Source organism: Pseudophryne corroboree, chromosome 9 (genome assembly GCF_028390025.1).
Source record: "Pseudophryne corroboree isolate aPseCor3 chromosome 9, aPseCor3.hap2, whole genome shotgun sequence".
Classification (NCBI taxonomy): domain Eukaryota; kingdom Metazoa; phylum Chordata; class Amphibia; order Anura; family Myobatrachidae; genus Pseudophryne; species Pseudophryne corroboree.
In genome coordinates, this window is record NC_086452.1 from 43,342,580 (window position 1) to 43,359,675 (window position 17,096).

Genomic DNA, 17,096 nt, shown 5'->3' on the forward strand with positions numbered 1-17,096 from the left:
AAAGTACCCCTCCTACAACAAGGAAAGGGGTATTATTCCACACTATATTGTGGTACTGAAGCCGGACGGCTCGGTGAGACCTATTCTAAATGGATAATCTTTGAACACTTACATACAAAGGTTCAAATCAAGATGGAGTCACTCAGAGCAGTGATAGCGAACCAATAGGGTGTCCCTGGACATCAAGGTTGCTTACCTCCATGTCCCAAAATTGCCCTTCTCACCAAGGGTACCTCAGGTTCGTGGTACGGAACTGTCACTATCAGTTTCAGACGCTGCCGTTTGGATTGTCCTCGGCACCCCGGGTCTTTACCAAAGTAATGGCCGAAATGATGATTCTTCTTCAAAGAAAAGGCGTCTTAATTATCCCTTACTTGGACGATCTCCTGATAAGGGCAAGGTCCAGAGAACAGTTGGAAGTCGGAGTAGCACTATCTCAAGTAGTTCTACGACAGCACGGGTGGATTTTAAATATCCAAAATCGCAGCCGTTTCCGACGACACGTCTGCTGTTCCTAGGGATGGTTCTGGACACAGTCCAGAAAAAGGTGTTTCTCCCGGAGGAGAAAGCCAGGGAGTTATCCGAGCTAGTCAGGAACCTCCTAAAACCAGGAAAAGTGTCAGTGCATCATTGCACAACAGTCCTGGGAAAAATGGTGGCTTATTACGAAGCGATTCCATTCGGCAGATTCCACCAAGAACTTTTCAGTGGGATCTGCTGGACAAATGGTCCGGATCGCATCTTCAGATGCATCAGCGGATAACCCTATCTCCAAGGACAAGGGTGTCTCTCCTGTGGTGGTTACAGAGTGCTCATCTTCTAGAGGGCCGCAGATTCGGCATTCAGGATTGGATGCTGGTGACCACGGAGGCCAGCCTGAGAGGCTGGGGAGCAGTCACACAAGGAAAAAATTTCCAGGGAGTGTGATCAAGTCTGGAGACTTTTCTCCACATAAATATACTGGAGCTAAGGGCAATTTACAATGCTCTAAGCTTAGCAAGACCTCTGCTTCAAGGTCAGCCGGTATTGATCCAGTGGGACAACAACACGGCAGTCGCCCACGTAAACAGACAGGGCGGCACAAGAAGCAGGAGGGCAATGGCAGAAACTGCAAGGATTTTTCGCTGGGCGGAAAATCATGTGATAGCACTGTCAGCAGTGTTCATTCCGGGAGTGGACAACTGGGAAGCAGACTTCCTCAGCACAACCTCCACCCGGGAGAGTGGGGACTTCATCGGGAAGTCTTCCACATGATTGTGAACCGTTGGGAAAGACCAAAGGTGGACATGATGGCGTCCCGCCTGAACAAAAAACTGGACAAGTATTGCGCCAGGTCAAAAGACCCTCAGGCAATAGCTGTGGACGTTCTGGTAACACCGTGGGTGTACCAGTCGGTGTATGTCTTACCTCCTCTGCTTCTCATACCCAAGGTATTGAGAATTATAAGACGTAGAGGAGTAAGAACTATACTCGTGGCTCCGGATTGGCCAAGAAGGACTTGGTACCCGGAACTTCAAGAGATGCTCACAGAGGACTCATGGCCTCTGCCGCTAAGAAGGGACTTGCTTCAGCAGGTACCATGTCTGTTCCAAGACTTACCGCGGCTGCGTTTGACGGCATGGCGGTTGAACGCCGGATCCTAAGGGAAAAAGGCATTCCGGAAGAGGTCATTCCTACCCTGGTCAAAGCCAGGAAGGAGGTGACCGCACAACATTATCACCACATGTGGCGAAAATATGTTGCGTGGTGTGAGGCCAGGAAGGCCCCACGAAGAAATTTCAACTCGGTCGTTTCCTGCATTTCCTGCAAACAGGAGTGTCTATGGGCCTCAAATTGGGGTCCATTAAGGTTCAAATTTCGGCCCTGTCGATTTTCTTCCAGAAAGAATTGGCTTCAGTTCCTGAAGTCCAGAAGTTTGTCAAGGGAGTACTGCATATACAACCCCCTTTTGTGCCTCCAGTGGCACTGTGGGATCTCAACGTAGCTCTGGGATTCCTCAAATCACATTGGTTTAAACCGCTCAAATCTGTGGATTTGAAATATTTCACAGGGAAAGTGACCATGCGGTTGGCCCTGGCCTCGGCCAGGCGAGTGTCAGAATTGGCGCCGTTTGTCTCACAAAAGCCCATATCTGATTGTCCATTCGGACAGGGCAGAGCTGCGGACTCGTCCCCAGTTTCTCCCTAAGGTGGTGTCAGTGTTTCACCTGAACCAGCTTATTGTGGTACCTGCGGCTACTAGGGACTTGGAGGACTCCAAGTTGCTAGATGTTGTCAGGGCCCTGAAAATATAGTTTCCAGGACGACTGGAGTCAGGAAAACTGACTTGCTGTTATCCTGTATGCACCCAACAAACTGGGTGCTCTTGCTTCTAAGCAGACGATTGCTAGTTGGATGTGTAGTACAATTCAGCTTGCACATTCTGTGGCAGGCCTGCCACAGCCAAAATATGTAAATGCCCATTTCACAAGGAAGGTGGGCTCATCTTGGGCGGCTGCCCGAGGGCTCTCGGCTTTACAACTTTGCCGAGCTGATACTTGGTCAGGGGCACACCCTGACTGAGGAGGACCTGGAGTTCTCTCATTCGGTGCTGCAGAGTCATCCGCACTCTCCCGCCCGTTTGGGAGCTTTGGTATAATCCCCATGGTCCTGACGGAGTCCCCAGCATCCACTTAGGACGTTAGAGAAAATAAGAATTTACTTACCGATAATTCTATTTCTCGTAGTCCGTAGTGGATGCTGGGCGCCCATCCCAAGTGCGGATTGTCTGCAATACTTGTACATAGTTATTGTTACAAAAATCGGGTTATTATTGTTGTGAGCCATCTTTTCAGAGGCTCCGCTGTTATCATGCTGTTAACTGGGTTCAGATCACAGGTTGTACAGTGTGATTGGTGTGGCTGGTATGAGTCTTACCCGGGATTCAAAATCCTTCCTTATTGTGTACGCTCGTCCGGGCACAGTATCCTAACTGAGGCTTGGAGGAGGGTCATAGGGGGAGGAGCCAGTGCACACCACCTGATCCTAAAGCTTTTACTTTTGTGCCCTGTCTCCTGCGGAGCCGCTATCCCCCATGGTCCTGACGGAGTCCCCAGCATCCACTACGGACTACGAGAAATAGAATTGTCGGTAAGTAAATTCTTATTTACGAGAAAGTTCAGTAGTAATGTCACAATTTTTTTTTTAGTATTCAAATATAGACATGGCGATCCTGTATCAAATTCCAAATGATTGATTTGAGACCAGCAAGTGGCCATTCCTACTCCACACTACTGCTCTAGAGCATCTCCACAATACTGCTTCACAGCACCACCACGCTACTGCTCCATAGCATCTCCATGCTACAGCTCCAGAGCACCAGCACGCTACTGCTCCATAACATCTTCATGCTACATCTCCACAGCACCTCCATACTAGTGCTCCACAGCACCTCCACGCTACTGTTCCAGAGCACCTCCACACTACTGTTCCAGAGCACCTCCACGCTACTGTTCCATAGCTTCTCCACGCTACTGCTCCAGAGCACCACCACGCTACTGCTCCATAACATCTTCATGCTACATCTCCACAGCACCTCCATACTACTGCTCCACAGCACCTCCACGCTACTGCTCCATAGCATCTCCATACTACTTCTCCACAGCACCTCCACACTACTGCTCCATAGCACCGCCACGCTACTGCTCCAGAGCTCCTCTACGCTACTGTTCTAGCGCACCTCCACGCTACTGCTCCATAGCATCTCCATGCTACAGCTCCAGAGCACCAGCACGCTACTGCTCCATAACATCTTCATGCTACATCTCCACAGCACCTCCATACTACTGCTCCACAGCACCTCCACGCTACAGTTCCAGAGCACCTCCACACTACTGTTCCAGAGCACCTCCACGCTACTGTTCTAGAGCACCTCCACGCTACTGCTCCATAGCATCTCCACGCTACTGCTCCAGAGCACCACCACGCTACTGCTCCATAACATCTTCATGCTACATCTCCACAGCACCTCCATACTACTGCTCCACAGCAACTCCACGCTACTGCTCCACAGCACCTCCACGCTACTGCTCCATAACATCTTCATGATACATCTCCACAGCACCACCACACCACTGCTCCACAGCACCTCCACGCTACTGCTCCATAACATCTTCATGCTACATCTCCACAGCACCTCCACACTACTGCTCCACAGCAACTCCACGCTACTGCTCCATAGCACCTCCACACTACTGTTCCACAGCAACTCCACGCTACTGCTCCATAGCACCGCCATGCTACTGTTCCAGAGCACCTCCACGCTACTGTTCCAGAGCACCTCCACGCTACTGTTCCAGAGCACCTCCACGCTATTGCTCCATAGCATCTCCATGCTACTGCTCCACAGCAAATCCACAGTCCTCACTAATGCTCCACAGCAACTCCACGCTACTGCTCCACAGCACCTCCACACTACTGCTCCACAGCAACTCCACGCTACTGCTCCATAGCACCGCCATGCTACTGTTCCAGAGCACCTCCACGCTACTGTTCCAGAGCACCTCCACGCTACTGCTCCATAGCATCTCCATGCTACTGCTCCACAGCAAATCCACAGTCCTCACTAATGCTCCACAGCACCACCACGCTACTGCTCCATAGTATCTTCACACTACATCTCCACGCTACTCTACAGAGCATCTCTACACTACTGCTCTATAGCACCTGCACACTACAGCTCCACAACATCTCCATGCTACATCTCCACACTACAGCTCCACAGCATCTCCATGCTACATCTCCACACTGCTGCTCCACTGCACCTCCAAACTGCAGCTCCAGAGCACCTCCACGCTACAGCTCCAGAGCACCTCCACGCTACTGCTGTAGAGCACATTCATGCTACAGAGCACACCCACGCTACAGCTCTAGAGCATCTCCATGCTATTGCTCTAGAGCATATCCTCGCTACTGCTCTAGAGCACATTCACACTACTGCTCTAGAGCACCTCCACATTACAGCTCCACAGCACATCCACACTACAGCTCTACAGAACTTCCACGCTACAGCTCCAGAGCATCTCCACACTACAGCTCTACAGAACTTCCACACTACAGCTCCAGAGCATCTCTACACTATTGCTCCAGAGCATCTCTGCACTACAGCTCCACAGAACTCCCACACTACAGCTCCAGAGCTTCTCCACACTACTGCTCTGGAGCACCTCCACACTACAGCTCCAGAGCTTCTCCACACTACAGCTCCAGAGCTTCTCCACACTACTGCTCTGGAGCACCTCCACACTACAGATCCAGAGCTTCTCCACACTACAGCTCCAGAGCTTCTCCACACTACAGCTCCAGAGCTTCTCCACACTACTGCTCTGGATCACCTCCACACTACAGATCCAGAGCTTCTCCACACTACTGCTCTGGAGCACTTCCACACTACAGATCCAGAGCACCTCCACACTACAGCTCCAGAGCTTCTCCACACTAAAGATCCAGAGCACCTCCACACTACAGCTCCAGAGCTTCTCCACACTACAGCTCCAGAGCTTCTCCACACTACTGCTCTGGAGCACCTCCACACTACAGATCCAGAGCTTCTCCACACTACAGCTCCAGAGCTTCTCCACACTACTGCTCTGGAGCACCTCCACACTACAGATCCAGAGCTTCTCCACACTACTGCTCTGGAGCACTTCCACACTACAGATCCAGAGCACCTCCACACTACAGCTCCAGAGCTTCTCCACACTACAGATCCAGAGCACCTCCACACTACAGCTCCAGAGCTTCTCCACACTACTGCTCTGGAGCTGTATTGTAGTGGATAAGGTACATTCTCCATTGTGTAAGTGGCAGGTACAGTAACATCACAGCAGTCAAGGCAGATGCTCTAAAGTGAATACATTTGATATAAACATTGAGCAGAAACTAGTTTACGGCTCCCCTGAGGACAACTCTCCACCTTCAGGATATTTCTAGCTTTCAGAAAGAGATGAGAACTCAGTCTGTAAAGGGTGAACAGTCACAATAAATGCAATACTCCCGTAGGATGATGAGTAAAGGGGGATTTATTTCAGTCGGTAGTTTATGCATTGTATCCTATATAAAAGAATTATATAGAATTGTGGCCAACATCAAAGAAACCTTTTATAGGGTATTGCAGTAAAGATTAATTAAAAGAGCAATAAATAGCTGACTAGTAAATATTTCAATAAAACACTTTCCAGCTGTCACTGCCCCTTGTAAAATTGTCACTGGAGAATATGACTAGTCGCTGACAGGTCTCTAGTCACATAGCAGACGGAATAACATGGATCTTGGCTACTCAGATATTGTCCTCTGAAAATGAAAGCTGTATAGCCTGATCCAGAAGGATCTGATGCTGTAGAGGTAACAAGGGGAACTACAACTCGCAGCATGTCCAGTCCTGCTAGGCGTTATAATGAATCAGCAGAATGCACAGACCAGGTTTATAACTGCGCTTGTGATCCCCCCATAGGTAAACATGGCGTGCTACGTGCCCTTGATTTAGAAATATTGATTTATTGCAACACATCAGTTACTAAAGTTTATGTAAATCTGAGCAGGTTCTGCTGCATCTAAAATTATCCTTAAAAAAAAAAGTTGTGCAATATGTTTTTGTTTTTTTAGCAGGTCGTGTTTTGCTGTATAATAGCTCAGTGATAACCATGTGACTCATACGTTCAGCCACTATGCCAAGTGGATAAAGCAATTTTTTTTTAAATATATGAGTATGTATTATGTGTATGTATATATATATATATATATATATATATATATATATTTATATATTGAGTATCCCTTATCCAAAATTCAAAATCCCACATTTTTGGGTCCCCTACTGAGATAATAACATATATATTATATATTATGTGTCTATATAGACATATTATATAGATACACAATATATGTAATATGTATATGTGTCATTATCTCAGTAGGGGAACCAAAACGGTGTGATTTTGAATTTTGGATAAGGGATACTCAACCTGCTAGATAGATAGATAGATAGATAGATAGATAGATAGATAGATAGATAGATAGATAGATAGATAGATTAGATAGATAAACATGTTAAAGACCCTCCACACTACAGAATTTAAAGTTATCAAATGGAAACATGAAAACCAAATGGAAATCTATGCTAATTGTTTCCAGGTAGAATATAATTTAGCTGTTGCGGAGTATTTAGCATCATTGACTTGTCGCACGGGTGCATGGGTTCAGTTCCGCCCAGTGACCAACTGCGGCGTCTGCATGTTCTCTCCACACTCGTGTAGATACAAGTATTAGTAGTACTGGCTTCAGAATAAATTGGCCCATATAAGTGTGTATCTGCAATACGACCCGGGTTGACAAAGCCGCCTATGGCCCTCATTCCGAGTTGTTCGCTCGCTAGCTGCTTTTAGCAGCATTGCACACGCTAGGCCGCCGCCCTCTGGGAGTGTATCTTAGCTTAGCAGAATTGCGAACAAAAGATTAGCAGAACTGCTACTAAATAATTCCCTGCAGTTTCTGAGTAGCTCCAGACTTACTCCTAGATTGTGATCAGCTCAGTCCGTTTAGTTCCTGGTTTGACGTCACAAACACGCCATGCGTTCGGCCAGCCACTCCCCCATTTCTGCAGCCACTCCCACGTTTTTACCTGGCACGCCTGTATTTTTTAGCACACTCCCGGAAAACGCTCAGTTACCACCCAGAAACACCCACTTCCTGTCACTCACACTACGATCACTCGAGCGATGAAAAAACGTTGGTCGGGCTTGTGTAAATCTACTAAGTTTTGTGTGAAAGTACTTAGCGCATGCGCGATGCGTACCATGCGCATTTTCCACCTAATCGCTGCGTTGCGAAAATCGGCAACGAGCGAACAACTCGGAATGACCCCTTATGATCAGTGTCTTTCTCCTATGGTTTTAAGCATTAACTGTAATAAATGCTAACCCAGGCTATTTAGCTTGTATTTCTGTTGCTGCTTTAAATCCACCATTAGGGTGCATATTCAGTTAGACACAGGATTGCCCTATGGCTTCTTACAGTGCCCGTAGCTACCCAATTTTAGACCGCACGTACTGCAGGTTTCTGCCGGCACCTTTTTTAATGAAGTAAGCCACAGGGTGGCAGAAACCATGGGCTAGGTGCCATTGCAGGCAGTGGGGAGGAGATTATGGTATAAGTGCGGGAAGGAAAAGCACACGCTGGAAGAGGGCCCTGCTCGTGAGAGCTTACAATTTAAAAGGAAGGGAGAAAGTCACTGAGCATGACTTTAAGTGGGTTAGGATGACTGCTGTATGGCTTTGATACAAATGTGGGTCTTAAGCCCCTTTGAAGTTTTGTAGAGAGGTGTGAAGCCTGATAGAGGGAGAGAGCTCCAGAGGTAGGGAGCAGCACTAGTTAAATCCAGGGGGTGGGAGGGAGCTATCATTTGGGAAGAGCGGTAGCATTCATTTGTATAGTTAAGTGTGCGTGCGACAGTGTGAAAGGAGATAAGGTCAGAGATGTAGATAGGAGAGGTTAGGGTGAGAACTTTGTAAGTGAGAGTGAGAAGTCTGAGTTGGGTCCTGAAGAGGAGCTGTATCAATTAGCAGCAAGAGGAATTTTTTAGCCAGTGTCATTCTACCCTTTTTTGTTGTTGTCAATCATTACATCAAATAGTTACACTAAAATATCCACAGTATAGTATATACTGCCTGCTCTGGATCGCCACCTGGTGGTCACGTGTTTTTTATTTATACCTGTGAGAAATCTTTCCAGCGAGATTTTGGGATGTCATTCGTGAAGCACAAATGCATGGCTTCCCTTTCAGCGCATTTCACACTCCGGAGATGCCTCTGCGAACCAGAGGTGCGTCTATGATTGTGTTAGTGAGTGGAATATAGTCAGAAAAATTAATAGTCGTAGACGCTAATTAACTTAGTTCAATGAGAGCGGGGGCTGTTGCAGTGTATTAGAAGTGAACCCCGTGCTTCCTCCGGGCAGTAAATGTCACACACTTCCTCCTTTGTCGTTATTCCCAGCGATCATTTACTAGCAACATGACAAGGTCATTGTGTCCTGTAGCAAGAACTTAGAACTAGACCTACTGTCAATTTCAGAACAAACAATGACTTTGCATACAACGATGAGCTTGCTCTCTCTTGCACCATCGTTGATAACTCTGTGGAAACGGGTGGACTGCCAGACCAGCAAAGTAATCGTTAAAGCTTATCTTTCATTTGGTTGGACATTGCATCACCTGAAAGCCTTGCGCCCAGCAGCTCCTGACCTACAACTGTCCAAGATGAGACTGTGATTTCAAAGTTTCCACTCGATTCGCCGGCTATTTTTAAACCCTCCGCTCAGTGTTGGCAAATCTACTACAAATCGTGCTTGTTTGATGCAGAGTCGCTACCTGTGCTGCACAGCGCCACCTGCTGCCTGCCAGAGTAACACATTGCTGTATACTACATATTGGCGGTCATTCCGACCCGATCGCTCGCTGCAGTTTATCGCAGCACAGCGATCGGGTTGGAACTGCGCGGGCGCATGCCAGACGGCCGAAGGTCGTTGCCTAGCGATCACCTCTGCCTGATTGATTGATTGGGCGGGAGGGGGCTGGACGGCGGCGTTAAACTGCTGTTTAGGGGGCGCGGTCTGGCCAACGCAGTGGCCAGACCGTTGGGGGGCGGGCCGCGGCGGCTGCGTGACGTCACACGCAGCTGTTGCGAACCGGGCAGCGAAGAGGTTCTCCCGGCCAGCCACAGGAGCTGTGCTGGCCGGGAGTAACTGCTCAAATGCAAAAGCGGCGATGCTTTTGCGTTTCTGCGGGGGAGGAGGGCCGGCACCTGCATGCGGGGCGGACTAGCCCTGTGCTGGGAGCCTCCCCCCCGCATGTCTGAGTACCTGATCGTAGCTGTGCTAAATTTAGCACAGATAACTCAGAATGACCCCCATTGACAAGTCTGTTAATTTGTGTATACAGCAGCAACCACTGCAGTCTGCCTGAATACAGTAGTCCAGCGTCAGGAATATGTGTGTCAGTGGATTGCTGTAGTATCAAGCTCAGTGCGCTAGTAAACCATTGATTCAGCAGCAAAGAATTCTGGGTAATTCCATTTAACACAACGGCTCTTTAATTGAGCAGCGGACGGTCCTATGGTGGCACAGTATAACCACCTAGAGACTGCCGGCTTCATCCCTGTCCTCAGTGCAATATAGGGTTTTTTTGGTCTCTGGAGAGATGCTTGAAAACTTCTTTATTTTAGTTATTACATTTATTATTGGGTTATATTATAGAAACTCCCAATCGTCAAAGCAGGAGACTGGGGGAGAGTTTGTGGATTTGTGATCTACACAGTGGGGGTATTTTGTGAGCTGTATCTGTAATACATGTGTTTTATTAATCATGTATAAAATTAAATATAATAAAATGGCACAAAATGGATTTTATCTGATAATCTTGTATAGTTTTTTTTCCTAAGCATAGTAAGTATTTCATTCTGAGGTCTCTTCAGCATAATCAGTATCTATGAAGAGATTGTATTGCGGAGGAAAGCCTGTAAGATACAGCAATAGCAACTGTGCCACTGAGTTTCTGCTCCCATGCTTCATACGCTAATAACCATCTAGAAAATGTGTGGCCCCCGGGAGCTCTAGATTAGGGATGATCATTGATGTGGTCACCATTGATGGTGATATTGTAAGTGTCCGTCGCTGGCAGCCTACTACGCAACGGATGGCCATCGATGGTTTCACCAACTGAAGGTCATCCCTTTCCATTGACTGACTGGCCCGTGGGCCAATCAGAACCTGGGGGTGGGGCTATGCTCCATATCCCAGCACTTTGGGGGGGGGGGGGGGGGGGGTTCGTTATGCTGCACCTTCGATGGAAGGAAACCATCTGGTTCTCCTCCATCGATGGCAAAATGATTCTACATCGGCCATAAACCATCGGATGGCCATCCCTACATGATACACATTTTGTTTCACATTGGCAGATGGAACATATGTTAGAATATACAAATATGAACATTTATAAGGTTAAGGCAATAAATTGTGATTTTGATGCTTTGGGTGGTGTACAGCATAGTGCCAACAAAAATGAGACTCACAAAATTTCAGCACCCCAGGGTACGGTTCTCTTTAAGTATATTTATTATTTTTGTAACGTCACCTACACAGAGATACTGTAGATGGAAGTCATTTGTTGTAGTAATGGGAGGAAGTAAGAAACAATCTCATGTGACGTCAGCTCCACGTAGTTAAAGAATTGATTGTAAGCTCTTAGAACCAAGCCTACATTGTGACTACCCTGTACAGACGGGCACAGGCTGGACAGCTCAGGAAACAGCCACTGAGAGATTCCGCAATGCGGGGGAGCCAGCTGGGCAGCTCTCCTCAGGAAGCGCCCGGGGTCTAGCTCATTACCACAAACAATGACAGGGTCAGGCGCTCCGCCAAGTGAATAAGTCATTGTATACCTTGCAAACTGTCACACGTTGCGGGCAGGAAACGTCTGAACCAATTTATTCTAATTCCTGCTCAGCTGCCCTTTCGTTTTCTCATTGATCCCGAGACATATGTCCCGGAAACGGACAGGAAGCCCGGGCTGCAAATATGTATTCATGTGCTCTGTGTAATTATCAGTATCCCTCTTTACCAGAACTGTGTACGGGAATACATGCAGGCACCTGCGCCTCTCCCAGCCCAGTGTAGGGCTGCACGCTCCTTAACCCTTACCGCTCCTGATCCTGAAATATCTATAGAATGTTCTAAGTGACCTTAACAATTGGAATATCCTGCTAAAGGAAATGAAGCATGGATATTTCATCCGAGGAATAAAACCTTTGTGTATAACAACGAGGACACATTTTCCTGCTAGAAGACGAGCATTTGGAATTAAATGGGGCCATACTCTCCAGAGCCTAGAGCAGGTAGTCACTGACTGTTCTCCCACTTCATTTGCTTACATTAAACCATAGGCATGCACAGCACATTCCGTTAGGGTACGCATCCATGGAATTTCAGCCAATTATAATAATTACACCCCATGCTAGAGATCATGAAAAGACCTTTAAATGTCTTTAAACGTTCAGTCTACTCCATCTGTGTCACCCCTGTCTGACAGGCCCTCCCCTTTAGAATGTAAGCTCTCACGAGCAGGGCCCTCTTCCCTCATGTGCTTATTCTCTTCTTACTTTAATAATCCTTAACTGCACCAAATCCTGCAGTTCTCGGCCACCTTGGAACTTATCTGTATGTCATTTACTGGTGTAGTTATGCTTAGTTACCCTGCACTTGTCCTATATTGTCTTCAACTGTAAGTCACTGTTTTCTTGTTTTGATTATGTGAATATGTATTCTGTAATTGGGCGCTGCGGAACCCTTGTGGCGCCATATAAATAAAGCATAATAATAATAATAAAATGTGATAAAACTGTGGCTTGTGACGCTATTCATGATCTATATATTGCCAAGAGTATAACTAGAGAATGTGCAGATGCTGTAATATCGCCTCTTGTCTGTATCCATCAGGTTCCTGTCTCATTGAGTACTGGAAGCAGGACCCCTGGCTGGGAGCCATTAGCTGTCCCCTATGCAGACAAAAGGTACCTACTGAGTTCCACATCTCGTCTTGTTTTGCTGGTGTTCAGGAATAAAATCTGATACAGATCAAGGAGGTGTTTCTGTATATCCTATATAATAAAAGGCTAACGCTGCTACTCACCTCTATGGGGGGAATTCAAGTCTTTGGCATTCCGGGGATGCCAGATGGTGCCTAATGAAGCAATTCACGTATTGCTCCATTCTGGCACAGCCGCTGGCACTGACATTACTGTTATGTTGTTTCGTCATTGTGACGGACTGGAAAATAGTATATAATTATATATATATCCTTATATACTTATGGCACTCCCACTCGTAATAACATCCACCTGGGTGCCCTCCTCCAAAAGCTATAGACCAACAGGGGGTACCTTCAACTATTGTCCATAGAAAAAGGAAACCAGGCGGCACTCCAAGGATTTTGTTCAAGCAAAAAGTTTTTGTATTAAAGTGACAGTGCAATCAAATTAATCCAGCATAGTGCAAGCCACCGACGTTTCAACGCCCATCCGGCGTTTTTTTCAAGGTGCTATGCTCTAGTGCTAGACGGGTTAAAGAATTAAAATACTGGGACAACTAGTATTTTAATTCTTTAACCCGTCTAGCCTTTCAAGTTTTGAATGTTTATTTTGCAATCATTCTTGGTTGCTCACCTATTAAGCTGTCACTGTCACTTTATGCACTATAGTTTTGCACAGTGATCACCCCCGTACTGTCTCCGTCTGTTAGGTCCGGTTCCCTAGGTTACGGCGTAGTCGCGGTTACTAGGTAACGGCGCAAGGGACAGGAGTTCACGTCACAGCTGCGGCTCACGTGACAGGAACTCAGAGCAGCCGCGGCTTCCGGCCTCGGGACGCCGGCTGGCGGGAGCGTACGGGGAGGATCGAATGAACACTCAGGTATTTATACCCCTATGGAAAGTTGTTATAGACATGTTTGATGTTGCTGTTTGTCACGCTGTACTTTAGAGCATAGCACCTTGAAAAAAACGCCGGATGGGCGTTGAAACGTCGGTGGCTTGCACTATGCTGGATTAATTTGATTGCACTGTCACTTTAATACAAAAACTTTTTGCTTGAACAAAATCCTTGGAGTGCCGCCTGGTTTCCTTTTTCTATGGACAATAGTTGAAGGTACCCCCTGTTGGTCTAATTATATATATATATATATATATATATATATATATATATATATATATATATAAATAATTAAATCGGTGCGGCACTCAGCATCAAACATCAAATAAAACTCTGAAACCCATTAGGTATACATCTGCGTTTCAGTGCCCTTTATGCACTATCGTCAGGAGGACACCAGCGCGGTAAGACGTTATATGCAGAGTGCCGGTCCTATGCTTTTATATATATATATATATATATATATATATATATATATAATTTGCCACATCAGTACGCTTCCATTTGTAGCCGCTGTTCTTAATCCTTGCATTTAGCACAGAGGAGTCTAACAAGACGTTTCCATTTTCCTATCATAGGTTCACATCCTCTACAATGATTTGTGTGAAATCCAGCAAGATAAGATGAGCAGAGCTATCATGCAGGACATCAGACAGTATAATAATCGCTTCTCAGGGAAACCAAGACCTGTAAGTATATCATGTACATAACCGGTGGGAGCGTAAACAAGACATTAGATAACAGATACATGTAGCTGAGGATTATTTTTTTCCAAACAATGAACTTAAGCCGCAGCCGCCAGCGGGCCAGTGACTTTTTTACTGCTCTGGTCATCGGGATACACAAACCTACAGCCTCGGAAATGCATAGAGACCTCCCCCCAAAAATATTATCTCTTCCAAATGTAGGCAAGGGCGGATTTAGGGGTGGGGGTGCCCCTAGGCATAACAGTAACGGCCCCCTTCTCTTGCCTAATTTTATTCTTTTTATTGATTGGTCATAAGGCCTCATTTGATGATAGCCAATTTAATAGAATAATAGAAAAAAAGCTACTATGGCATATGGTACATGGCGTATGGAAATATTTTGCAATTTCTGGCACTTTTTGGGCTGACAGGACCAACACAAGCATCCAAGTGCTGCCCCTGGGCGTGCGCTTCGTCTGCCTAAAGGGAAATTTGCCACTGAATGTAGGCATCCTAAGAAAATCAAACCTAGTCATTGGTCATTGTGTTTCTATGTACAGGTCTCTGCTCTTGCAGTGTTTGCTCATATTTATATTTTTTCTAAATCGTACACGCAAAAACGTTTTTTGAAGCAGAAAAAAAATGAATGTACACACATAGGGCATGAGCTACAGTTGTGTACATTTGCGTGACCTGATCTAGAGTTAAATGAACTAAATTGCGCCTTTCGTATAATTGATATTACAATTTATATTATAATTTATATTATAATACACTGCATACAGCATGTGCAGTGTGCACCTGTATTTTGACTTGCACGTTTTCTATGTTTGTGGCCCCTTGTGCTCTGCAAGGCGGAATGCTTTGCATTCGTTATCTTCTCCCCTTTGAGATGCGTTTTTTACATGTATCTTTAGACCCGTTACTTATGAGTCATATCTATTTGTAGTTCATGTTACAATGTGTGTATATCACAAATCTGCTTGGAGAATGTGCACCGGCCGTTTGTTTTGTGTTTAGTTGCCAACCTGTGGTTATTTCAACATTTTCCTGTTTCTTTGTTTTCCCGCCAGCTCACCGACTACCTGTACGACCTGCCATCACTTCTCCATCTTGCACTGAGAAGGATCTTCACTATGGGTGGACTTGTGTGGATCTTCTGTCTCCGCATAGTTGTCTGCTCATTTGGGGCCATCATGTGTCTGTCTCCCCCATTCGATGTCATCACAGACCCTATGTGCGGGATCCTCAGCACCATCGATGATCTGGTTGTAGTCTTTCTGCTCTTGATCTGCATGATAAACATTTGTCAGCAATTCCAGTCAGAAGGGATAGCCATGGCTCAGGCCACCACGCAGAGCATCTTGTCCGAGTCTTGACCAAAGGAGTCTTCATCCTCACTATGACATTGCAGGACCACGGTGCATTGTGGTCCCAGATGTGCTGAATGTATTTGAGATGGACTCTCAGCAAATTTTTGTTACAGAATTAGTCATGAGGACTTTTTTTATTTTAATAACATTTTTATAAGGATTTTGGAGTAAGTAGCTGCTCTGGACACTTCTAAAATGCCACCACGGTGTACAACTTTCACCTCTGGAATATGGTCTTAGTTGTGCCATTCTCCATCATACATATTTCTATTAGCAGAGCACATTCTATACCTGGGCGTGCAAGAGGGCCTCACTGTTTCTGCCCTGGAGGCATCTGCATTTGGCTAACGGTACCTGGAACAGCATCTTGCAGCCTGGAGAACATCCCATGTTGGTGTTCTGTTCTGCTGGTGTTCTTTGTCCTCTGCCATGTTTCAGCTTGTTTAAGAGACTCCTGTATACTGATCCCATTTATACATGATCCCCGGGTGACCTGTGTGTCTCTGGTCTGACTTCCATGCTCTACTCTAGTCTAAGTAGACTCCAAAAAAGCTTCCGTATCACACAAAACAAGGCACACGGGTTGTGTGTGTGACAATACAACCAGGACAAACAGGGATGTATTTGTATCCTTATAAACTGCAACTTCTTCCTTTTATAATTTGTGTAGGAAATTTTTATCATGGAACCTTAATTTCACTGTATAGCTTCAATAGAAAAAGGATATTGTAAATATAATGTCTGCTTTACCCTCGTTTTACTTGAATGTAATATATGTTACAGAAGGTCTGTATATAAACTATATTTATTTCCGGTACCAGTTACAAGTGGCACCTACGAATATTTTACATTAAAAGGTTGAAAAAGTAGTTTACTGTATGTCTGTTTTGTAACCAATTATAATACGCTCCACAGCAGATCCATTCATAATGTGGGTTTAGGTAGAAAAGATCAAATAATAAAGCATAGCGTGTCGGTTATTAGCTAATGTACCGTCTGCACGTTATAGGAACAATATATAACAAATGTACTGAAGAGGAAATACAGTTTTAAGGTATATGGTACAAGGGGTGATACTAGGCTCTGAAAACACCTCCACATGCCCCCAGGGTACAGTACACCTCCACATGCCCCAAGGGTACAGTACACCTGCACATGCCCCCTGGGTACAGTACACCTCCACATGGCCCCAGAATACAGTACACCTCTACATGCCCCCAGAATACAGTACACCTCCACATGCCCCCAGAATACAGTACACCTCCACATGCCCCCAGGGTACAGTACACCTCCACATGGCCCCAGAATACAGTACACCTCCACGTGGCCCCAGAATACAGTACACCTCCACATGGCCCCATAATACAGTACACTTCCACATGCATTCAGTGTACAGTAGACATCCACATGGCCCCATAATACAGTACACTTCCATATGCATCCGGTGTACAGTACACCTCCACATGGCCCCAGCATACAGTACACCTCCACATGGCCCCATAATACAGTACACTTCCACATGCA

At 46.0% G+C, this 17,096-nt stretch overlaps 1 protein-coding gene across 2 annotated transcripts in view; it reads left to right on the forward strand.

Annotated features, from left to right (window-relative positions):
* LOC134956653 (E3 ubiquitin-protein ligase RNF170-like) overlaps window positions 1–16,427 on the forward strand; it is a 33,544-nt gene extending 17,117 nt beyond the window's left edge. For both annotated transcript variants that reach the window (XM_063938686.1, XM_063938687.1), the window contains 3 exons: window positions 12,525–12,598; window positions 14,092–14,202; window positions 15,273–16,427. In XM_063938686.1, the coding sequence (XP_063794756.1) occupies window positions 12,525–12,598; window positions 14,092–14,202; window positions 15,273–15,578 (491 nt within the window). In that variant the 3' untranslated portion in view covers window positions 15,579–16,427. The remainder of the gene's footprint in view (window positions 1–12,524; window positions 12,599–14,091; window positions 14,203–15,272) is intronic.
* Window positions 16,428–17,096: the final 669 nt, after the last annotated feature.